Source organism: Desmodus rotundus, chromosome 3, assembly GCF_022682495.2.
Source record: "Desmodus rotundus isolate HL8 chromosome 3, HLdesRot8A.1, whole genome shotgun sequence".
Lineage (NCBI taxonomy): Eukaryota > Metazoa > Chordata > Mammalia > Chiroptera > Phyllostomidae > Desmodus > Desmodus rotundus.
Window position 1 is genome coordinate 126,720,841 of NC_071389.1, and position 19,277 is coordinate 126,740,117.

Sequence of the window (19,277 nt, forward strand, 5' to 3'; positions counted from 1 at the left end):
GGGTGCATACAGGAGGCAACCAATCAATTTTTCTTTCTCTCTCCACCTTCTTCCCTGTCTAAAATCAATAATAAAAATATCCTCCAGTGAGGATTTACAGTAAATAAATAAATAAATAGAAATTAATAATGATTTGCTTGTTTTATAAAAATAGTGGATATTTGCAGGGTTTTTTTTTTTTTTAATTATCTATCTATCTAGAAAGCCACTTTCCAATTTAGGAGAAGAACCTTCCATTGTGTATAGCCTACAGGAAAAAAAAATAAAAGGCCAGTGTCTCCTTCTCCATGTTCTCAGGCCACCAGGGAGGGCATGTGACATAGCCCCGGCTAACTAACTGGATGCTCTTGCTTGGAAGACTATCATTTCTGAACAAGCGAGAGAAAGACGAAGGGAAGACTAGAGTTCACTGACAATGGTGGAAGGGATGGGGCTATGTCCTGGCTAGACCCTTCCTGTAGAGAATTTCTGTAGAGAATTGGATATCCTGCTTCTTGATCCCAAGGGCTACATTGTTTCCTACTAATTCAAACTATGTATTCCAGCCTGTAGTGAATTCTGTGGTTCCCACAGTCTTCAGACTGTTAGAATCGGTTTCTCTTGATTACCAACAAATACCGTGAGTCACACAGTTGATGTCTATAAGTAAGATGCACACTGATTTTTATATGTTTGTGCATTGTCTGTTCTTATAACTCATAGCAAACCCCTATGTTCAGGCAACTGGTTAGCAGAATAAATAAAATGTCAGTGTCCTGAAGAACACTAGCCAATTAGCCATCAACACAGCATGTTTCTCTATGATGTCATGCTACTTCAGAAAACCTTCCAAAATGATAGATCGTAAGAGCTGGAAGCTCTTGCAGGTTACGCTGTAATCTGGTGACCATATTTGAAGGGTACAGTAGAAATGCTATAGGAAAACATCACTTCAACTTCAGAGGGTCAACTAAAATGTGAACACAGTAGTAAGCGGATTTGGGTCCTGCAGTTAAAGTAGGGTTCTCTTGAAATCGTAATGTTAAGAAGCTTCTGAGATAAGAAGATGATAGAAGTCAGGAATAAAGAGGAGAAACAAAAATTAAATTTCTCAATTACAAACCACTTTCAGGTTTCAAAAGAAGAGGCGAAATAGTTATACCTATAATATTGAATTTGTACTTTGGTCAAGCCAAATAAAAGCTATAAAGACATAGCTCATGCAATCATAATAAATTATAGGAATAACTGAAGATAACATCTCTCTGGAGAGGAGGACATATTTTTCTAATTTTTAAAGGAAAAATAATTAGAAACACTGCTATTTTTAATGGGGTTATAGAGAAAGTAAAAACCCTTGACCTGGGGCTCTACTGGACTCCTGACATGTTACAATGTGCCGTTGCAATTTATAGTCTCATAAATGTTCAAGTTCAATTTCAATATGTCAAGAAAAGTACTTTGGTCTGGTATGAAAGACTAAAAATTCCCTCGCTGGGTATTTAATGAAGGTTTCCTTCACCAAATTATAGAATCACTTTGGTTCAGATTCATTTGGCAATTCGAACCAGAATTCATTAGGTCATGCCCTGGAAGGGTTTTCTCTGGGGGAAAATAAAGGCACGGAGGTAGGAAATTAGAGTAACTTCATACTACAAAGACATAATTTACTTTGAAGAAAAATCACCCCATATATGTTTAACACAAAAAGCATAGCTACCAATTATATTCATCTTTATGGACATTCAAATTCATGAGGTAGATAAGGACCAAAAAAGAAACTGAGGAACTCACTAGATGAAAAGACTTTATCAACAATAATCAACACAAGTGAAAAAATGTTTTCCCCCAAAAATACGGCTATTAGTTTCTAAAGTCTTAATTGTCTTTAGTGGTTTAATTCCTAAAAGACATATCTAGTTCAGAAGACTTAGTTTCTTAAGCTAGAAGTAAAATTGAAGATACTCAAAGGAAAGTTTTTAAAAAGTTGAATTTATTAGATTCATCATATAACTGTGAAAATTAATTTTCATTCTAGGACTTTGCTTCTAACATTAAATGGTCTTCCTTGCCTACTAATCCACAGGCATTTTTGACAATGAATGGCCAACCACAGGGAAAGGAGTGTGTCAGTTCCCTGAATGCTCATTTACATCCTTTTTTCATTCTCTGGACAAGAGAGAGAACTCATGAGGAGCGGTCCATTGTCTACTAGTGTCTACGTTATAGTGGATGCTCTATTTCATACTCCCTCTGCGACAAGTATCCTAGAAGTACTTAAATCTTAATTGCAAAGATGACTGAATCATCAATCAACATTTGCAAACTGAGGAAATTTGCAAAATTCTGCCAGTTATTTAGAGGATTCTGAGAACCCCTAATTGTCAAGGATTCCACCACTGGGTCATGGTATAATGATTATGGGGTACAGGCTCCCAGGACTGCTGGCTTCAAAGTGTTTAAAGAAGGTGATAAAATACACTTTTTGGAATAATAACATCATTTCTTTCTTTACTATTTCTTTTCTGGAACAGAAAATTTCTAAATTTGCTGTCTACATATCATTTCAATTACAGATGATTAAAATGAGGATTAGAGAAGTCGAAAACTTCCCCAGGGTTACCGAGCTAGGAAGTGGCTGAGCTGTGTGGGGGTCAAGGCCTCCAAACCAAGTAGCTGAACCACAAGAACATGCGGGTGCTACCCAGCAAGATGCAGCACAGCAACACGAGGTGCGTTGTTATGGGGCAGGTGACCGTGACAACTACTAAATCGAGTACCAAGAAAGAAAGAAAACACCCTTTTTGACTATTAAAAAGCCACGACTTTAAGTGTAAGAGATGAGATTTGAAAGGGGGAGAATAAGGAGAACACTTGCAATCCCAGGTTTTACCTCCTACCCAACTCCACCTCCCAAACTGAGAGAAGTGGACCTCACCAGACCACTTGGGCAAAGTATAGTATTAAGAATAGGAGTGAAATATACTACTCTGCTCTGCCCCACAGACCTCACTCTCTCCCCAAAAGAGGGAAGAGGGAGAACTCGGGGGAAAAGCAATGAAATGGGGACGGAGGAAACAAAAGAACAGTGCTGAACTCTCACTTTCTGACTTCCATGGTCTCCCATTTCTGGGCAGTGGTTGTAGACATGCGGGGGAGCCATAGGCTTCCCACATGTCCAGGCAGAAGACTCAGAAGGTGGTTAATCCCACGCGTCCAGGTGGAAGATTCAGAAGGTGAGTAAAGGGGAAAGCAGTTATCTCGGCCAAGAGGTCTCTCATGCCAGCTGCAGACACCCTTGTGTTTTAGCCACAGTGACCTTCAAAAGGCAAGCGATCTTCCAAAGACTGTAAGGAAAATCACATGTACCAAGAGGCAACACTGGGTCCAGATGAGTGACTACCCCCACCTAACATGCCACCCTAAGAGTCAACAGTAAGTCCCATATCTAGAGAATAAGAATTTAATCATTATGCCAACCATGGACCTAAATGGAAGCTTCTTTCTTAATACCAATACCTGTCCATCATCATATACGAGATCTGTCCAAAATATGTCCAACCATTGTTAATATAATGAGAATGGTTTATGTGACATCAATGTAACTTGGCAGCCCAGGAGAGTGGACTGGAATGTGCATGTATGAACAATGATGACTTCACTGTACTAGTCAGTGGGGGTGGTAGATACCATTGAGTGAGCGTATGTACTATGTAGCTGTCTCTTCAAAATGACTGAGTGAGTAGAGCAATGAATCTGCATCCAATTTTGTGTTAAGCTTGAACATTCCTCTGCAGAAACTATTTGGATGATTCATAGCTAAAGGCAACTGGTGATTGACAGCTTCATTATGACAATGCATCTGCTCATGCATCACTTTTCATGCAGAGTTTTTTGGTGAAACATCAAATCACCCAGGTGACTCAGCCCCCCTACAGCCCAGATTTGGTAACCTGCGAATTCTCACTTCTCCCCAAACTAAAATCACTGAAAGTGATTTTAAGGGAAGAGATTTCGGACCATAAATGAGATTCAAGAAAATATGACAGGACAGCTAATGGCGATTGGGAGAACTGTGTGAGGTCCCAAGGTGACTACTATGCATGGGACTGAGGCATCATTGTCCTATCGACAATGTTTCTTGTATCTTCTTCAGTAAATGCCTCCATTTTTCATATAACATTACTGGATGCTTTCTGGACAGACCTTCATATATAGGGCCCACCCCGTTTTCATGCTGTCTGTGGCCTCTCAGGACCAGGAGAGGTAAAGAAGTGAAAAAAAGCCCTAGATGGTATGTGTAAATTGGACTATGAAGTGAACAGTAAACCTTGACATCCCCGCCCAAAATCAATGAATTCAGCCTATTATATTTTAAAAGTCTTTGGATTCAGGTTTTTTTTTTTTTTGCCATCAGTGAAAAGGTAGGCACAGAGTAAGAACATACAGTAACAAAAGTCACAAACAATTATAATCCTTGATTACTACAAAACTCCATTTTTGCACATGGGACTATGAGACCTCCAACTGTTAAAATACATACAAATATAGTTCATATATCTAATTCCCCTCTTGGGTGTTATTTTATAATAGAAAAGCATTTTTTTAGAACATAGGCTTATGGCCCAATATTCTTACAAGAAGAGGCATATAAAAGAAATTTTGGAATCAATTATGCTATGAAATAGCAACTTAATATACCCTGTGAAATGTTTTAGGAAACGCTGATTAAAAGAATCACTTACAATTACCTATATTTTAAAGTATTCCATGAGAATTATAAAATTAAAACTTTCTAAATTTAAATTTACTTCCTTGAAATATAAAAATAAAAACTAACATTTAGAAGATTCTCTTTAACTACAGTTATTAATAATTGTGAATTTTTAATTTTTAATTAAAAATTATTTGATATAGATAATAACCACAAAAGATAGTACTTTGTTAGTATTTGTGACTATTTTCAAGGATAAGTTATGACTTTATTTATTTTTTTTTACTGGAGAGCAGTTTGTTCCTATAACATGAAAGTAGGATGAAACAGTAGCCTAGTTTTCCTGGGCACTTGCCAACCGCGGAACTGACATTTAGCTTTAACTTACTCAAAGCAGCACTAAATTTTAATTCAAGTTGATAACTTATACAGTAGATCTATAAGTAGAACTGAAATGAACTAGGACATAAAAGAATATGGGAAACCTTAAAATAGTAAAACCAGAGTCACACATATACACAAACAATGGAGCAGAAAAGATCCTTGTAATGAAACTCTTAGAGTAAATTGTTTATGACCATCAAGCCTTCTTAAATGAAAACTTCTCTGTCGAGACATCAGAAATGGCTTCAAGACCTGTAGGTATCTGTCAAGACTGTACTGATGGTATAGTTTTACAAAAGATTCCTCTTAGGCCCTGGCCAACGTGGCTCAGTTGGTTGGAACATCATCCCATACACCAAAAGACTGGGGGTTCGATTCCCAGTCAGGGTACATAGGGAGGTTGTGGGTTTGATTCCCAGTCAGAGCACATATGGGAGGCAACCAATCTCTCTCTCTCTCTCTCTCTCTCTCCCCCTCCCTCCCTCTCTTTCTAAAATCAATAAACCTATTTAAAAAAAAAGATTCCTTTGAGTTAGAAATTTCTGGATGCCTCCTGAGCGTTTGAGCCCATTCTTTAATGACCCCAAATCTTTCAAGGCTGCTAAGAACAGGTTAAGCTTGTATCTTGAAAGGTTACCTAATGAAATATATTTAAAAAATGAAAAGGGAGGAAATATGTATGGGCAATGCCAATTATATTATTCATACATAGTAAATTACTACTTATGTTCAAGGTGTAACAGGTGGGGAGGAGCGAAAAGAGGGGAGGCAAGATAGAACTGACTTGCAGGGGTGGTCCAAGACCCAGCATCATAAGCATCACCTGGCACTTGTAGACGTGTAAAGCCTCAGGTACCCTCAAATATACTAGATCAGAACGTGCATTTTAACAAGATCCCCTGGTGATTCACGTACACATTCATGTTGGAGAGGCGGTGGGTTAAAAGATGCCCACCTTCAATCTCATCTGCCACTCTTTGCTTTAAAAACCTTGCAACCTAGTTGAAATCAGCCCCACTTGACCAAAAGTTGGCAGTGAAGTACAGTTTAAAACTGCAACACCCGTGACTTTTCAAGGGGTCTTTGGTCATTCTGGAGGTGTTAAGAAAGTATACAGCCTAGAGGGCCTTGGAGTTACATATATTTCCAACAGCCAGCACACACATGCACACATTCTCCCCCTCTCTCCCTCTCTCCCCCCCATACCGCCCATCTTCTTGGAGAAAAGAATATGATTCTATTCCTTTCTCACGTAAGAGACTTCAATTTTATGTCACTTCTAGTGAAGTTCACAAAGAAATTAGTACATCTAAATTCTGTATCTTTAATATAATTAATTCTATAAGAGCATATTCTTTGAGTATAGACATCGAAAGATAATTCCGTCCCACACACTCACTCTAGTCTCTATAAATTCCAGCAACATGGGAATCAGCTGGTGCGGTGAAGCTGTGCTTTCCCGACTTCCTTAGGGGGAGGTGACGACTTAGGCCTGGAGCCCTGGAAAAAAGCTAAGTGCACGGCCACCTCAGCTGTGTCCTCTCTCAGACTCTATACCATGAGGGTATTTCTAAAAATGTAACATCCCTTTGAGAGTGTAAACTTGGAGGTCTCTCTCCTAAGACTATAAATCTATTTTCTAAAGTTTACCATAAAGAAGTAATTTTAAAATATTGGAAGGGTCTTACTATTTAGGATTTACACACATTCGATAGATAACCCATTACTCTCAACAAATCCTTTCTCCATTAATAAATTCAAGAATCAGTGCTTCTAGTCAGTCACCCAGTTGTAAAGACATGACAGAGCCAAAGGGACACAGTGAAGTCAGTACTACGCGTGGCCAGAATACACTAAGTTTAAACCCCAGTTTTCCAACTGTGGGAAATGCCAACTCTCTTGGAGCCTCAGTATCTTCATCTGTAAAATGGGAATATTTCTACATCACATATGTGGAATTATAACTGAGAGATGACAGATATGAAATGCAAAATATGATGCTACACGACAGGAGGTATTTGAGTAAGTGCTACTTTTCTTCCTCCCTTTAATCCTGTATGTGGATTAAAATCAAGCAAGAATAAAATGTAACTTTCCACTAGAGCCCACGAGTGCTGTGAATCAGGTAAAGTTTGTTTTTAATGCCTCTACACTTCCTCTCAGTTATCAAATATCTTTATGCCCTTTCTAGCTTCCAGTTCTGGGAGAACATTGAATCAAAACATTCATACAAAATGCTTCTAATGGAATAAGTGATTAAATACTTTCCTCTCACAACTCTCCAGACATAAAACTCTACTGAGTTCTAGCATTTTAAATTCCTTTGATATTTTTCTTTGATGATAACCAATCTGCTTTTTATAATGCTCTCATCTGGAAGCATCTAGCACTTTTTCCATTTTATTTGAAGTACTAAAAATGTCGACACGAACGGTCAACACTCATTATGTGAGGCTCTCAACATCTGTGATCACCCTCCCTATAAATACATTGGATAATTAGCTGCAATGTGGATCCCACCTTCCCAAGCAAGACAGAAGCCAGAAATTCCCTCGTTGTCCCACTTTATTCCAGCCAAGGTTCCCGCATACAACCCGGGTTCCACCAATCAGTAGCAACCTCAGGAGAGCGGAAGTCGGAAGTGAGCATAATGGAGAAGAGAGCTATGCCCAGGACAATGATCTTTTAATGAATGTGGCACTCACTCTGCTTGTTTCCTCATGGATGATGGTGGCAGAGCTCTGGATGTAAAAGCTGCTGAGCCCCAGAGAAAGCAGGGCGGCTCAGCATGATTTCTGGACGTGCATATCACTCTCCAACCTGTGAGAGAGTTCTGGGGCTATAGGATACTCTAATAAGAATATCTGCTAAATAATGAATACTGGCAAGAGTGAATTATTTAGTCTGCAACAAAAAACTGAGACCCATACGTGAAGACAAGCTTACACACAGATCTATTTTCACTCATTTTGCTTTCAATATGGTGATTGAAGGCCTTCGTTCTATCTCGGGAATTTTCTCTATTTGTTGAAATCTGCTCTATGCTCTTCTTCAGAAATTTTCTATTTATATGTACAAAGTGTGTGCATTTATAAATATATACATAAATGTGTACATTTAATTATATATACATATTTATACACACACAAATAAAGCTATATTGCACAAACTATATGTATACTAAATATGAATGTATATAACTATACATGCATACACCATATACTATATATAATTATGCAATGCAAACACGTATACAACTATTAGCATGTACATGTATGGTGTACTCAATCTATCCTCTAATCTTTTATCTCCTCAGTTTTATCATTTTCATGTTTTCAGCATTTTCCATTAAGTTCTGGGAAAATACTTCTATTTAAATTATCAGTCTATCGGTTGTACATTTTCTCCACTGAAGTTATAAATTTGGAGAGCCTGTTAATCTCTTAGTAATCTTTTCTGATGTTGTATTGTTTCTCCTTCCAACTACTTCTCTTTTTGCAGGTATACACTATATCAGTTAGGATTAGTTAGGCTACACTGGAGTAAATAGCTACACTGGAGTTAATAAACACATCTCAATTCTCGGAATTAAGACATCAGAGTTTACTTCTCATTCTAAAGCCGGTGCAAGGGAGGTGTGTCTGCTGTGGCCATTTCAGGATCTATTTCCACAATTTCCCAGTCAGAAAAAGGGGAAAGCACCGACTCTGATGAAACTGGTACACATCACATCCACACGATTCAATGACCCAAACAAGACCCACGAAGGTCTTCCACTTGGCGAGCAGCCAGGAAGTGCAATCCTATTGTTTCTCCAAGGTGCAAGGCCAAGCATATTTGGTAAACAGAATGAACACTTCCACCACCATACAGTGTTCTTGTGATTCAACTTGCTATAGTAACTAATAAGTGGTTCTCATGTATTTAATGTAAATCTCACCGCTTCAATGAGGGCCCTTTACTTGAATACATCTAATGTGTTGTTCTTATATGAACTGTCAAATTGAAATCACATATTTCAAAACTTTCTACAGAGAAAGATCATTATTCATTACTGAGAACTAAAATGGGTCTGCTGGAAATTTCTCAAATTTCAAGGCCCTTGAAGGTCATGTAAAATAAAGATTTTTCCTTTCATGGTGGCCACAGGCTCTCAGCTCTTGCAATTTCATTTCAATTATACAGAATGTTGTTTTTTCTTTCTTTCTTTTTTCTTTTCTTTTTTTTTTTGCACTTGGGATGAAAAGTTATTTCTTATTAACAGATTATATGGGTCATTTTATTGGGAATTAGCCAAGGAAAGGGAAGTCAAATGAGTGTTCTCAAACCATACCCTGAACTACAGCATCCTTAGATTGCTAATTTTGAATATTAGGTCACCCATTAACTCAGCCAACCAAGACACAAACAGGGAGACATCTGTCCTTTCCTTCACACCCAGGTGGTCACCAAACCTTTCCAACTTTGTGTCCTAAATATCCTGGAAAAGAATAGAGCTCTGGAGGGAAGAATTAATGTCAAACTCAATTTATAACAATTTTGCATCCCCTGGGGAAATGTTATACCTAACATTAAATAGGCCAAATCTTGATAGCTAACCATTGTGATAAGGCTGTATTCAAGGGAAAATCAATACGCTTTCCTAGTCCTTTTAGCAAACCAACTCCTAAATGGTTCTGATTAATAGGGAAAGAAGTTTGACAGTAAGCATTCAAGAAATAGTTGAATTTGACAGAGCCAAAAAACAGAAAAACAAAATGAAAACATTCTTGTGGACCGCCACAAGTTAAGTAGAAGAATATGGCCAGGCTGCTGTGGTCATATTTGCAATTAATACGTATAGGGAGGTGCTGACTGACTGCAACTTAATGAGGAACGCAGAATGCAAAAAGCTAGAGAGAAGGTCCTGAAAAATAAATCACAAATATTCCCGTATCACCAGTGTATAACAAAAACTTTTCATTGGTTTCTAGCACCACGGTAATTAAGGAAAAGTTATAAGTGATGTACTTAACAAGGACATTTTTTTGTAATGTTCTTATAATGGGTTTCCTTTGGTAGACCTTGAGTTTTAGATACAGATTTAATATGTAGCAAAATGCCTTATTGATGAAAGTATCTATGATGAAAAGATGAATTAGCCTGTAGAAACCTGTGCATTCCCATCATAACAAATGGCTTTTTGTGACTAAAAGCATAGTGGTTTTATTCATGAAGAATCAAAAGTTCTCTCCCTAATACAGTATGTAACTTTGTCATGCAAATTAAGGTGTCTATTAAAAATTATTTTTCCATTGAAGGTTCTTGCAAATTGACCACAGCTTGTATCACAATATAGCAACAGTCAATGAAATCCTGATTTCTCTTTGTAGGTGTCAGCTTTAGGAATATTATGTGGAGTGAGGGCATTCAAAAGAAAACTCATAGTACACTCTTTCCTCTTAAACAGACTTTGAATTTCTTATTTGAAACATAGAAGGCCAAGAAGGAAGCCACTGAGATACAGTTATACCAACAGTCTCAGATTATAAATCCAAAGTAATCTGTAAAGCTTGCTTTAAAAATTGGTTCCTGGGGGGACAGGGACAGGTGGAAGTATGTGGCTATAAAAGGACAACACAAGGGACCCTTACGGTGATGAAAAGTGTCTGCATGTTGGCTGTGGTGATGGATGCAAAAGCTACATATGTGATTAAAGTGTATAGAACTAGACACACCCCCTCCACACACACACGAGTACAAGTAAAACTGGAAAACACAATTAGACTAGAGGATTGTATCAATGTCAGTATTCTGAGTTTGATGTTATATAGTATCATTGTGGAAACTGAATAAATGGTACAAGGGATCTTTCTGTATTATTTCTTGTAACTGCATGCAAATCTACAATTATCTGAAAATAAACATAAAAAAAAAAACCTTCCTCTACTTTTCCTGAAAGTTCATGTTTTAAATCCATACAAACGTGAATTGATTGTTATTTTTCTTCCCTTGTAAGAGTAACCTACATAATTACAAACCTATCTCTAGAAGTCATACATTGAGCCTGTGGTATGACTGTCACCTAATGAAGCATTTAGATGATTTAATAGAATGAAATTCATGTAAGAGTATGGGAAAGGTGTATCCATATTTCTAAAAGAACAAACAATACTTTTTAAATAACTACCTAAATCAAGTCAGTTTCTTAAAAACATCCTCCTCTAACCTAAAACCCCACTTAAGGAAGCACTGACTTTCTTTCTGTAGTCACAGCAAAAATTATTGATCTGCCTTTTAATGGTTTCACTATTATTCTAAAGGCCTTTCTAATCATCTTTCTGAAAACAGAAGCACTAATGGTCTGAAGATACATTGTTTCAATACACAGCAACAGTGCTAATTATAGGGCCATTTTGAGAATTTGATAGGCCTTAAGTATATTTATATTTGATGATCTTCTCCACTACCAAACGCAATAAAATCTATCCACATGGTACATTCAATATAATTAACAAAAGCCCCCACAAATATTGAGATGCAGTTGACTAATTGACATAATGTTTTATTTTGGAGATATTTCATTAGACAGTCATTAATTTCAATTGTGCAATTATCTTTTTGTATTTTATGGCCAATAGTTTTTCAAGGGAAGGGAAAAGGAGGTCTCAATAATTTTCAGAGTGCCAAAAGCTCAAATGTCCTACACAATGTGCACGGAAACTAGAATGAAAAAAAAAAGTCCTGACTGATTGTCACTCACTTGACAAATGTGAAATAAGGATGTAAGATGGAAATTAGTATAACTAATTGCTTTCCCAAAGCCACCAGGTTGGTCTTTTTAAGGCGCAGTAGCCAAAACTAACCTGAGCATGTGGGCAGCATTGAAGACCACATCGAACTCTGTGCTGTCCAGTTCAGCTGCTTTTTTTGCCATCTCAGCGGCTTCTATGAGGCGAGCTTCTTCCAGAAGAAACTGACCTGCAAAGTATGAAAGCAGGTGAGCTTCAACCTAGGAAATAATAATCCCATGGAGCAAATAAAGCTGCTATACAGAAAAATATAAAAACAGCGATTAAGGTGACACATAGCAAAGATCTACATGTGCTGTACACCTACATGCTTATTATGTCGTCATATTTCTCCTAACTGCAGGACATCTGTCTGGTATATTAACCATTTCTTTTTCTTTTTCTTAAAAACTTTATTTATTTTTAGAGAGAATGGAAGGAAGGGAGAAAATAGGGAAAGAAACATGGACATGTGAGAGATACATCCATCAGTTGCCTCTCTGCCCGCCCTGAACTGGGAACTTAGCCCACAACCCAGGCATGTGCCCTGACTGGGAGTCGAACTGGTGACCTTTTGGTTGAAGGCTGGCCCTCAATCCATACCAGCCAGGGCCCATTTTTTTCCTTAAAATAACATCCTGTTTAGACTATTGTAGCAATAAATAAAATGAACAGATATATTACAAATAATAAAATAAAAGATATATTATTAGGTAAAATTATTTTAAAAATTTAAAGACTAATGGGAAGAATAATTTTTCCTTTTCTTTGCAGTTTTATTGAGAAATAACTGACACACATCCCTGTGTAAGTTTAAGGCATTCAGCTTGACGGTTTGATGTAGACATCTATTGTGAAATTATTACCAATGTTTTCTTAAGGGATTGTATTAGTCCTACTGCTGAATCTACGTCTTAGGTGCACTATATTTCATTATATGTTGCATCCGTAGCATATAGTTTAATTACTAGCTATGAATCTCTGAGCTCATAGGATGATAGGTCTTTTGTAGAAAAAAATTCCAAATGAGTTAATTTCATTCTAATTATTGGTCCTTTAAAACAGCATCTGTCTCTGATGTACATGCACACACCCCAAAACAGGGCTATGCATATGGAGATACATGTATTTCTTATATTTAAATAATAGTAAAATTTAAAAAAAAGAGAAAGGTCAGCTTAACTCAGTTAGACTGACTACCAAATGTGGAAGAAATATTAACTGATTCCGATTTTTGAGATTACTTTCAGGTTAGCTTTGCAAGGTTAAAATTATTGCAGATAGAGCTACATAAGTCTTTAAAATTGTACCTCAATAGTGTCACATAATGCTATCCCAGATCATATTGTAAAAGCAAAGAAAACAACATAGAACTTGAGTCTGATTTTAAGACTGTAAATAAGCAAACAGAATAGGCGTTTCTTTATTATACCTGGGGATTTAATAACAGTAAAAGCAATGGAGTTAAGCCTTATTGGATACGGCTATTCAAATGAAAACCAAATCCAGAGATGACAGAGATAGGCAGGAACCATTCGTGCCATTGACAAGCTTACAGAGCTGTGATCTAATAATTATTTCTTTTTGCTTGGGGCTTCCTGTTTGCTTGAAGTTCAAGACTTTAACAACACACACACAAAAAGCTATAAAAATGATTTACAAGTCCTGATCTGCAAAAAAAAACAAAACCAGAAAAAAATTAAAAAGGTAAATCCCCCCATGTGCCTTTTGGAAGAGCCCATTAGTTACTACTCGTCTAATAAATATTACAAATTGTCTTCTCACTCAAAAAGACCAGTCCTTAATATTGTATAAGGGGGAATTTTCTGCTTTAAGAACTGCAATAACACCACAGCCATTGACTGCCCTTAAGCATTTCTAAACTTCAATTAGTAAAGAATGGTGAGTAAAAGATAAGCCTAGGATTTCAAGCCTACATTTTTAAATAAAGTGACAATTTTAAGACCAGCACTTGGAGACCCATCAGATACTTCTACAAAAAAAAAATTATATCACTTTCTTAGTTTGTCACCTAACATTCTGTGTCTTTATCTCCAAAAGCAAACATAATTGTTGGGTTAGGAAATTATTAAGGAAACACAGTTGCAAATCGATACGTTTATAAATAGAAAAACACACATTACTCGTGGAAATCATGTATGTGCTAACTCTACAAATATGTGGATAATGGCAATCAATTGAAAGTATACATGGCTTTAAAAAAGGAAAACAAGAATTAGACAATGTGTAGCATGCCGAATAATTACTATCTCCTCATAGATAATAGTAAAGAATACCAGGCTAAACCCATTCTTCAGTTAGTTATAAGTTATTTAAATCAAAGTATAATATTAGTTGCTACCTGCCTTCAAAGCATAATATTTACCTAAAAAAATGGATCAATAAATACATTAGTTACTTATGTGATATTTAAACAAAAGATAATGTAGCAATTTATTAATTGTTCTTTTTCCTTTCCAGATAGTTATGAATTCTAAAATGTATTCTATTATTAATAGTTAGAAAAAATGCAGCAATTAATTGCATAATGAAAGCCACTTTCCTAAAATTCGTTATTCCAGACGATAGAAGGAAAGGAGGGCATATTAGCCCAGGTAAGGAAGAAAGAGGAAAAGAGGACACGACATCTGTACTGTCCACGTAGAGGAGCCGTGTGGTCGAGACAATGACAGCGAAGCAAGAGCCGAGTTTATCTGCAATGCCCTGACCCATGGCCAAGCGTCTCAAGCTCTGTTCATGCCAAACACATCTTTAATGGTTCAAAAACAACCACCAAAAAGGAGGAACATTAACTATTTGTGTGAAATCAAACATACAATTTTATCATAATCAAATATGTAATTTTTACCATAATTTTTACTTATGCTTTAGGTAAGCTTTGCCATGCAACATGCTCTTTCTAAACAGCTTCCAAGTTCCCAATCCGATGACATGAAACATATAATTGTTTTCATTGTAAATGGTGACAGAAATAATTCCCATATAATACTTTTATACCAGTAGAATTCATTCATCATTTTAGCATTCAGAAAAACAATATCACAACATATCAGCTAGATATTTGCATAATTTCCTCCATGCTGTCTTGACAGGCAATATATCTCAACAGTCCAGCATTAATATTCTGTAAGGCATAAAATACAATGGAGTGTAAATCATTTGGTATCTATTTTTTCTGAATTTGAAAATTTGAACTAAAGTTGAAAGTAAATTTTTCTTCTATGCTTACAATGATTGTTTGAAATATAGCCCAGAACTGATGAAAAAATAGAGCAATAAGCATTTCAAATACACAGAACCAACATAAATCAGGTAACAAAGATATACTAGGTTTCTTCTCAATAAATATCCAAAAAATCAAAACAAAACCCTAAACTGATATGTTATTGGAGGAATAGTAAGAAACAAAATGTGCCCTACCCCTTCTGGAAGACTTTGCCACTGAACACTCCTCTCCAAGCAGCTTCATTTCTTATTGCTCCCACCAGAAACAGGCTCCAGCGTCCACAAGCTCCTTCAGCTCCACTTAGTGTAACCTGCTGCTTCGCGGCCTGATTTTTCCTGAACTCTCAGCCTCTAAGAGTTTTCTCCATCGCATCTCCAGTCCTGTCTTGCCTACCTATTGTAACTAGACATCTTTCATTTTTATGCCCAAAACACTTCTCGGTGAACCTTTCTTTGACCAATTTCCAACAATGTAAGAATTACTTATGATTTAAATTCATTGTAAAATACTTTACCATCTAAACCAAAGCACTTGAAAGAATAAAAGGGAATGGCATTATTATGCTAGAACTAGGGCTATAAACCAGTAAGTTTATCTGCCCAATAAGGCACCCCATTTATACAGTATATGTCGTAGGATGTGGATCTCAATTCTCTCATCTTTATCGCTCTTGGAAAGTGAACCATTTTACACAATAAGGCATTGAATCCTTGCAAGGAAAAGTGATCAATATTGATCAAAAGTGATCAAGTAAGAGAGAAATAGTTGCTCTCCATGGATATAAAGGTCTACTGTTGTACCCACCAAGACTGAGCCAGAACCTAAGGCTCAATGCGTAATAGCAGCAACTGGGGCTCCAAGAGTGAGCGTGACTAGGAGATGGAGCCAGGACACGAGGATCAAAGAGGAAAGCAAGAAAACTTGAGGAAGGCAGGCACTCAGGGGAGCGGGCAGATCCGCAAGGCCTGGAAGGCCCCCCTTCCCAGTGGTTCTCCAGCTTTCATGCGCATCAGAATCACCTGGAGGAGTGGCTGAAAAAGTTTCAGATTCAGTGGGTATGGGGCAAAGCCTACGATCTGCATTTTTAACAAGTTCCCAGCAGATGTTGCTAGTCCAGTGCTTGCAGTCTGAGAAACAGTGTCTTTTGAAAACAAGAAGATAAATGTTTTGCACCACCCTCTGGACTCCGGGTCTGGGGGAAGACTGAGCCCTTCCGGTTGATCAGCTGCACGTGCCGAGCCCTTCCCAAGGGCACACGCACCACAACCAGGCTGCTCAGATGTGTGTGCGTGGATAGAAAGATACGTATGTATGAGTAAGACATACTCATTAAATGTGAGTTTACTCTTTCCAACTTTTAAAATAAGATTTGACAGTCTTATCCCACATATGCAGAACAGCTCTCTGAGAAATCACTTCTCTTTCACATGTAGTAGAAAAACACATTCTTTGTGTTTGATAATAGAGTAGAATTTCAAATAAAGAAACCACAAAAATCTTAAGTAAAATACATTTTGCCCTCATGGGTGTATTTTGTACCACACTTTACCATTATTTCTTCAGTTTGTAATTTGTCTTAGCCAAGTTAATTATCATCATCTTACTTAATTGTCTCAAATTAAAGGGAGAAAAAAGGAAAAAATGAGATGAGAAATTGTAAAGAAAAAGACATTCGAGCAGGAAAAAACAGGAGAGAACATAAAGAGAGAAAGCATTCTCTAGATGTCCAGATGCAGAGTGTAAGCCTCCCCATAGACTAAACAGAAAGAGGGAAAAAGCAGTCAGTGATTGTAGGTTTAAATATTTCAGCATCAGAGTTGTGCCATTTCTTTCTGGACAATTCTGTAACGGAACCACTTCAACTACTTGGTAGGTTTTTACCAACATTTCAATATGACAATCCCATGCAGATCAATTCCTCAGTGATTCCTGGATTTAAAATGCTGTCTGAAAGGTAGAAATCCTTAAAATGTAAGCTAGCCTTAAGCTCCAGGCTCAAACACTGCTTTGTAAAAGCTCTACATATAAACTCTACGTATAAATGCCCATTTGGGGGATGGGCATTTCTTACTAAATACTATGAAAAATTTGCCCTTATGTTCAGGGAAGGAGCTAAAACAATCTGTAATAGGTATCGTGACAATACAATTCTTTTTACGAAAAACCATTCAAATGTCATTTTAAAAAATGTGCAAAGGCAAATAAAAATCTTATTTATAAAATGACAACTAGAACATAACATCTACAGTAAAATAGTTGCCCTTGGGAGAGAACATCAGATTATCAAAATGTATCCAGAACTGTTTTACTTCTACTAATCCTATGGTGTCTCAGGCCGTCAGCTCACCCTGGATTGTATCAACAACCTCCTAACTGATCCCCACACGTCCGCTCTTGATTTCACAGGGTGTTCTCAGCACAGCAGTCAGAGTGGTCCTGTTCGAGTGGAAGAGCCAGTCACTGGCGTCTGATTCAGGGAGAGTGCAAATTATTACACTGCACTACCCAATCCGATGTGGTCAGCACAGCGTTCCCTCTCCCAGGTCCCTACCCAGTCCTCTGACTTCAGCTCCTTTGTCTCCTCCTCCTCTCCCTTTGGTCACATATGCGATCTCCACTAGTCTCTTGCCCTTTGTCTACACAAAGGAGGAACAAAGACTCCTACTTCAGACTCTTCCTGGAAGGCCCTTTCAAAAACATCACACTGGTTCTGGTTCGTTCTCTTATTTCCTAGCACACTGTGGCGATTTGATAAATATATGTTCAATGACAGGACTGAATTAACCAATCATATCCCTCTGTGGCTACTTGTTTTATCTTCGAAAGCAAGTTAGAGTTAGAAGCCAGACAGCATAGGTCACCAGGTGTCTTCAAATCCTCTCACCTTACAGTGATTTTAGGCAAGGCTGCAGTGAATGGCCGCCCGGGCTGGGCACTGCACAGTTTCCAAGAGTGCCATTCACAGTGAAGTCTCTATGAACTATGAATGGCACCTTTTAGAATTGAGCAACATGGCCTCCCTAGTTTAGATCCCTCAGTTTCCCTTGGTATATAACAAATAATCCAGACACACATATATAATACCTTGTTTTTCACGCAGGGCTTTATATTCATTTTATTTTATTTAATGTTTACTGCATTGTTTTTCTATTACCATTTACTCCTCTTATACCCACTTCCCCCCAGCAATCACCACACTGTTGTCCATGCCCGTGAGGCCTTTTGCCTTTTTGCTCAATTCCTCCACCTTCTCACCTCCTCCTGATTAGCTGTTATCCTGCTCTCCATCTATGAGCCGGCCCTAATTTTCCTTGAAAGTTCAGTTTGTTTATTAGATTCCACATATGAGTGAAAGAAATCATATGGAATTTGTCTTTCTCCAACTGGCTTTTTCACTTAGCATAATGTTCTCCAGGTCCATCCATACCGTCACAAAGAGTAAAATCTTCTTTTTTATGGCCAAGTAGTATTCCATTGTGGAAATGTCCGATTGTTGTTTGTTTTATCCACTCATCTATGGATGGGCACTTGGGCCGTTTCCATATCATGGTGATAGTAATTAATGCTGCAATGAACATAGGTGTGTTTATGTTCTTTCAAATGAGTGTTTGGAGTTCCTTTGGAGTTTCAGAAGTGGGATCACTGGATCAAAACACAGATCTATTTTTAATTTTTTTAGATATTTCCATACTGCTTTCCACAGTGGCTGCACCAATCTGCATTCCAATGTATAGTGTAAATGTTGGGAACCCCCCTGCCTGGTTTCAGAGACTGTAACCCTCCATGGCTAAGGTTGAGTGAGAGACCTTGGGACCCTAAGCCACTGAGGAGACAAAGCTTATCTCCCTGGCAGGATTACCACCTCTGCCCACTTTACTTCACCCTGCCTGGTCCCCAGTGTATGATTGGTTAGCCAATGATGGGTAAGATTCCTCGAGGGATGACCTAAGACAGTCACAGTCACGAGGGGGCCCTCAGGGAAGGACTTGGGGGCTATGGTGAAAGGGGGTGATGGACCCTCACCCCTCAGTTTTGACATGGCTTGAGTCCTCATTCTGTGTGCAAGAAGTCTCCTAATCTCTTGGCTGCCTTACTTCCCCTCCCTGACTTAAGCCTGAAGTAATGCTGGAGGTGGGCAGCAGCCTTGTGCTGGAAAAGGCAGGTTCCCTCAGGCGATCAGGCC

General features: G+C 37.8%; 1 protein-coding gene across 1 annotated transcript in view; it reads right to left on the reverse strand.

Annotated features, from left to right (window-relative positions):
- The window catches only part of TMTC2 (transmembrane O-mannosyltransferase targeting cadherins 2), a 398,129-nt gene that overhangs the window by 47,853 nt on the left and 330,999 nt on the right, over positions 1-19,277 (reverse strand). The window contains exon 10 of the mRNA XM_024572656.4: positions 11,923-12,037. Within this exon, the coding sequence (XP_024428424.2) occupies positions 11,923-12,037 (115 nt within the window). The remainder of the gene's footprint in view (positions 1-11,922; positions 12,038-19,277) is intronic.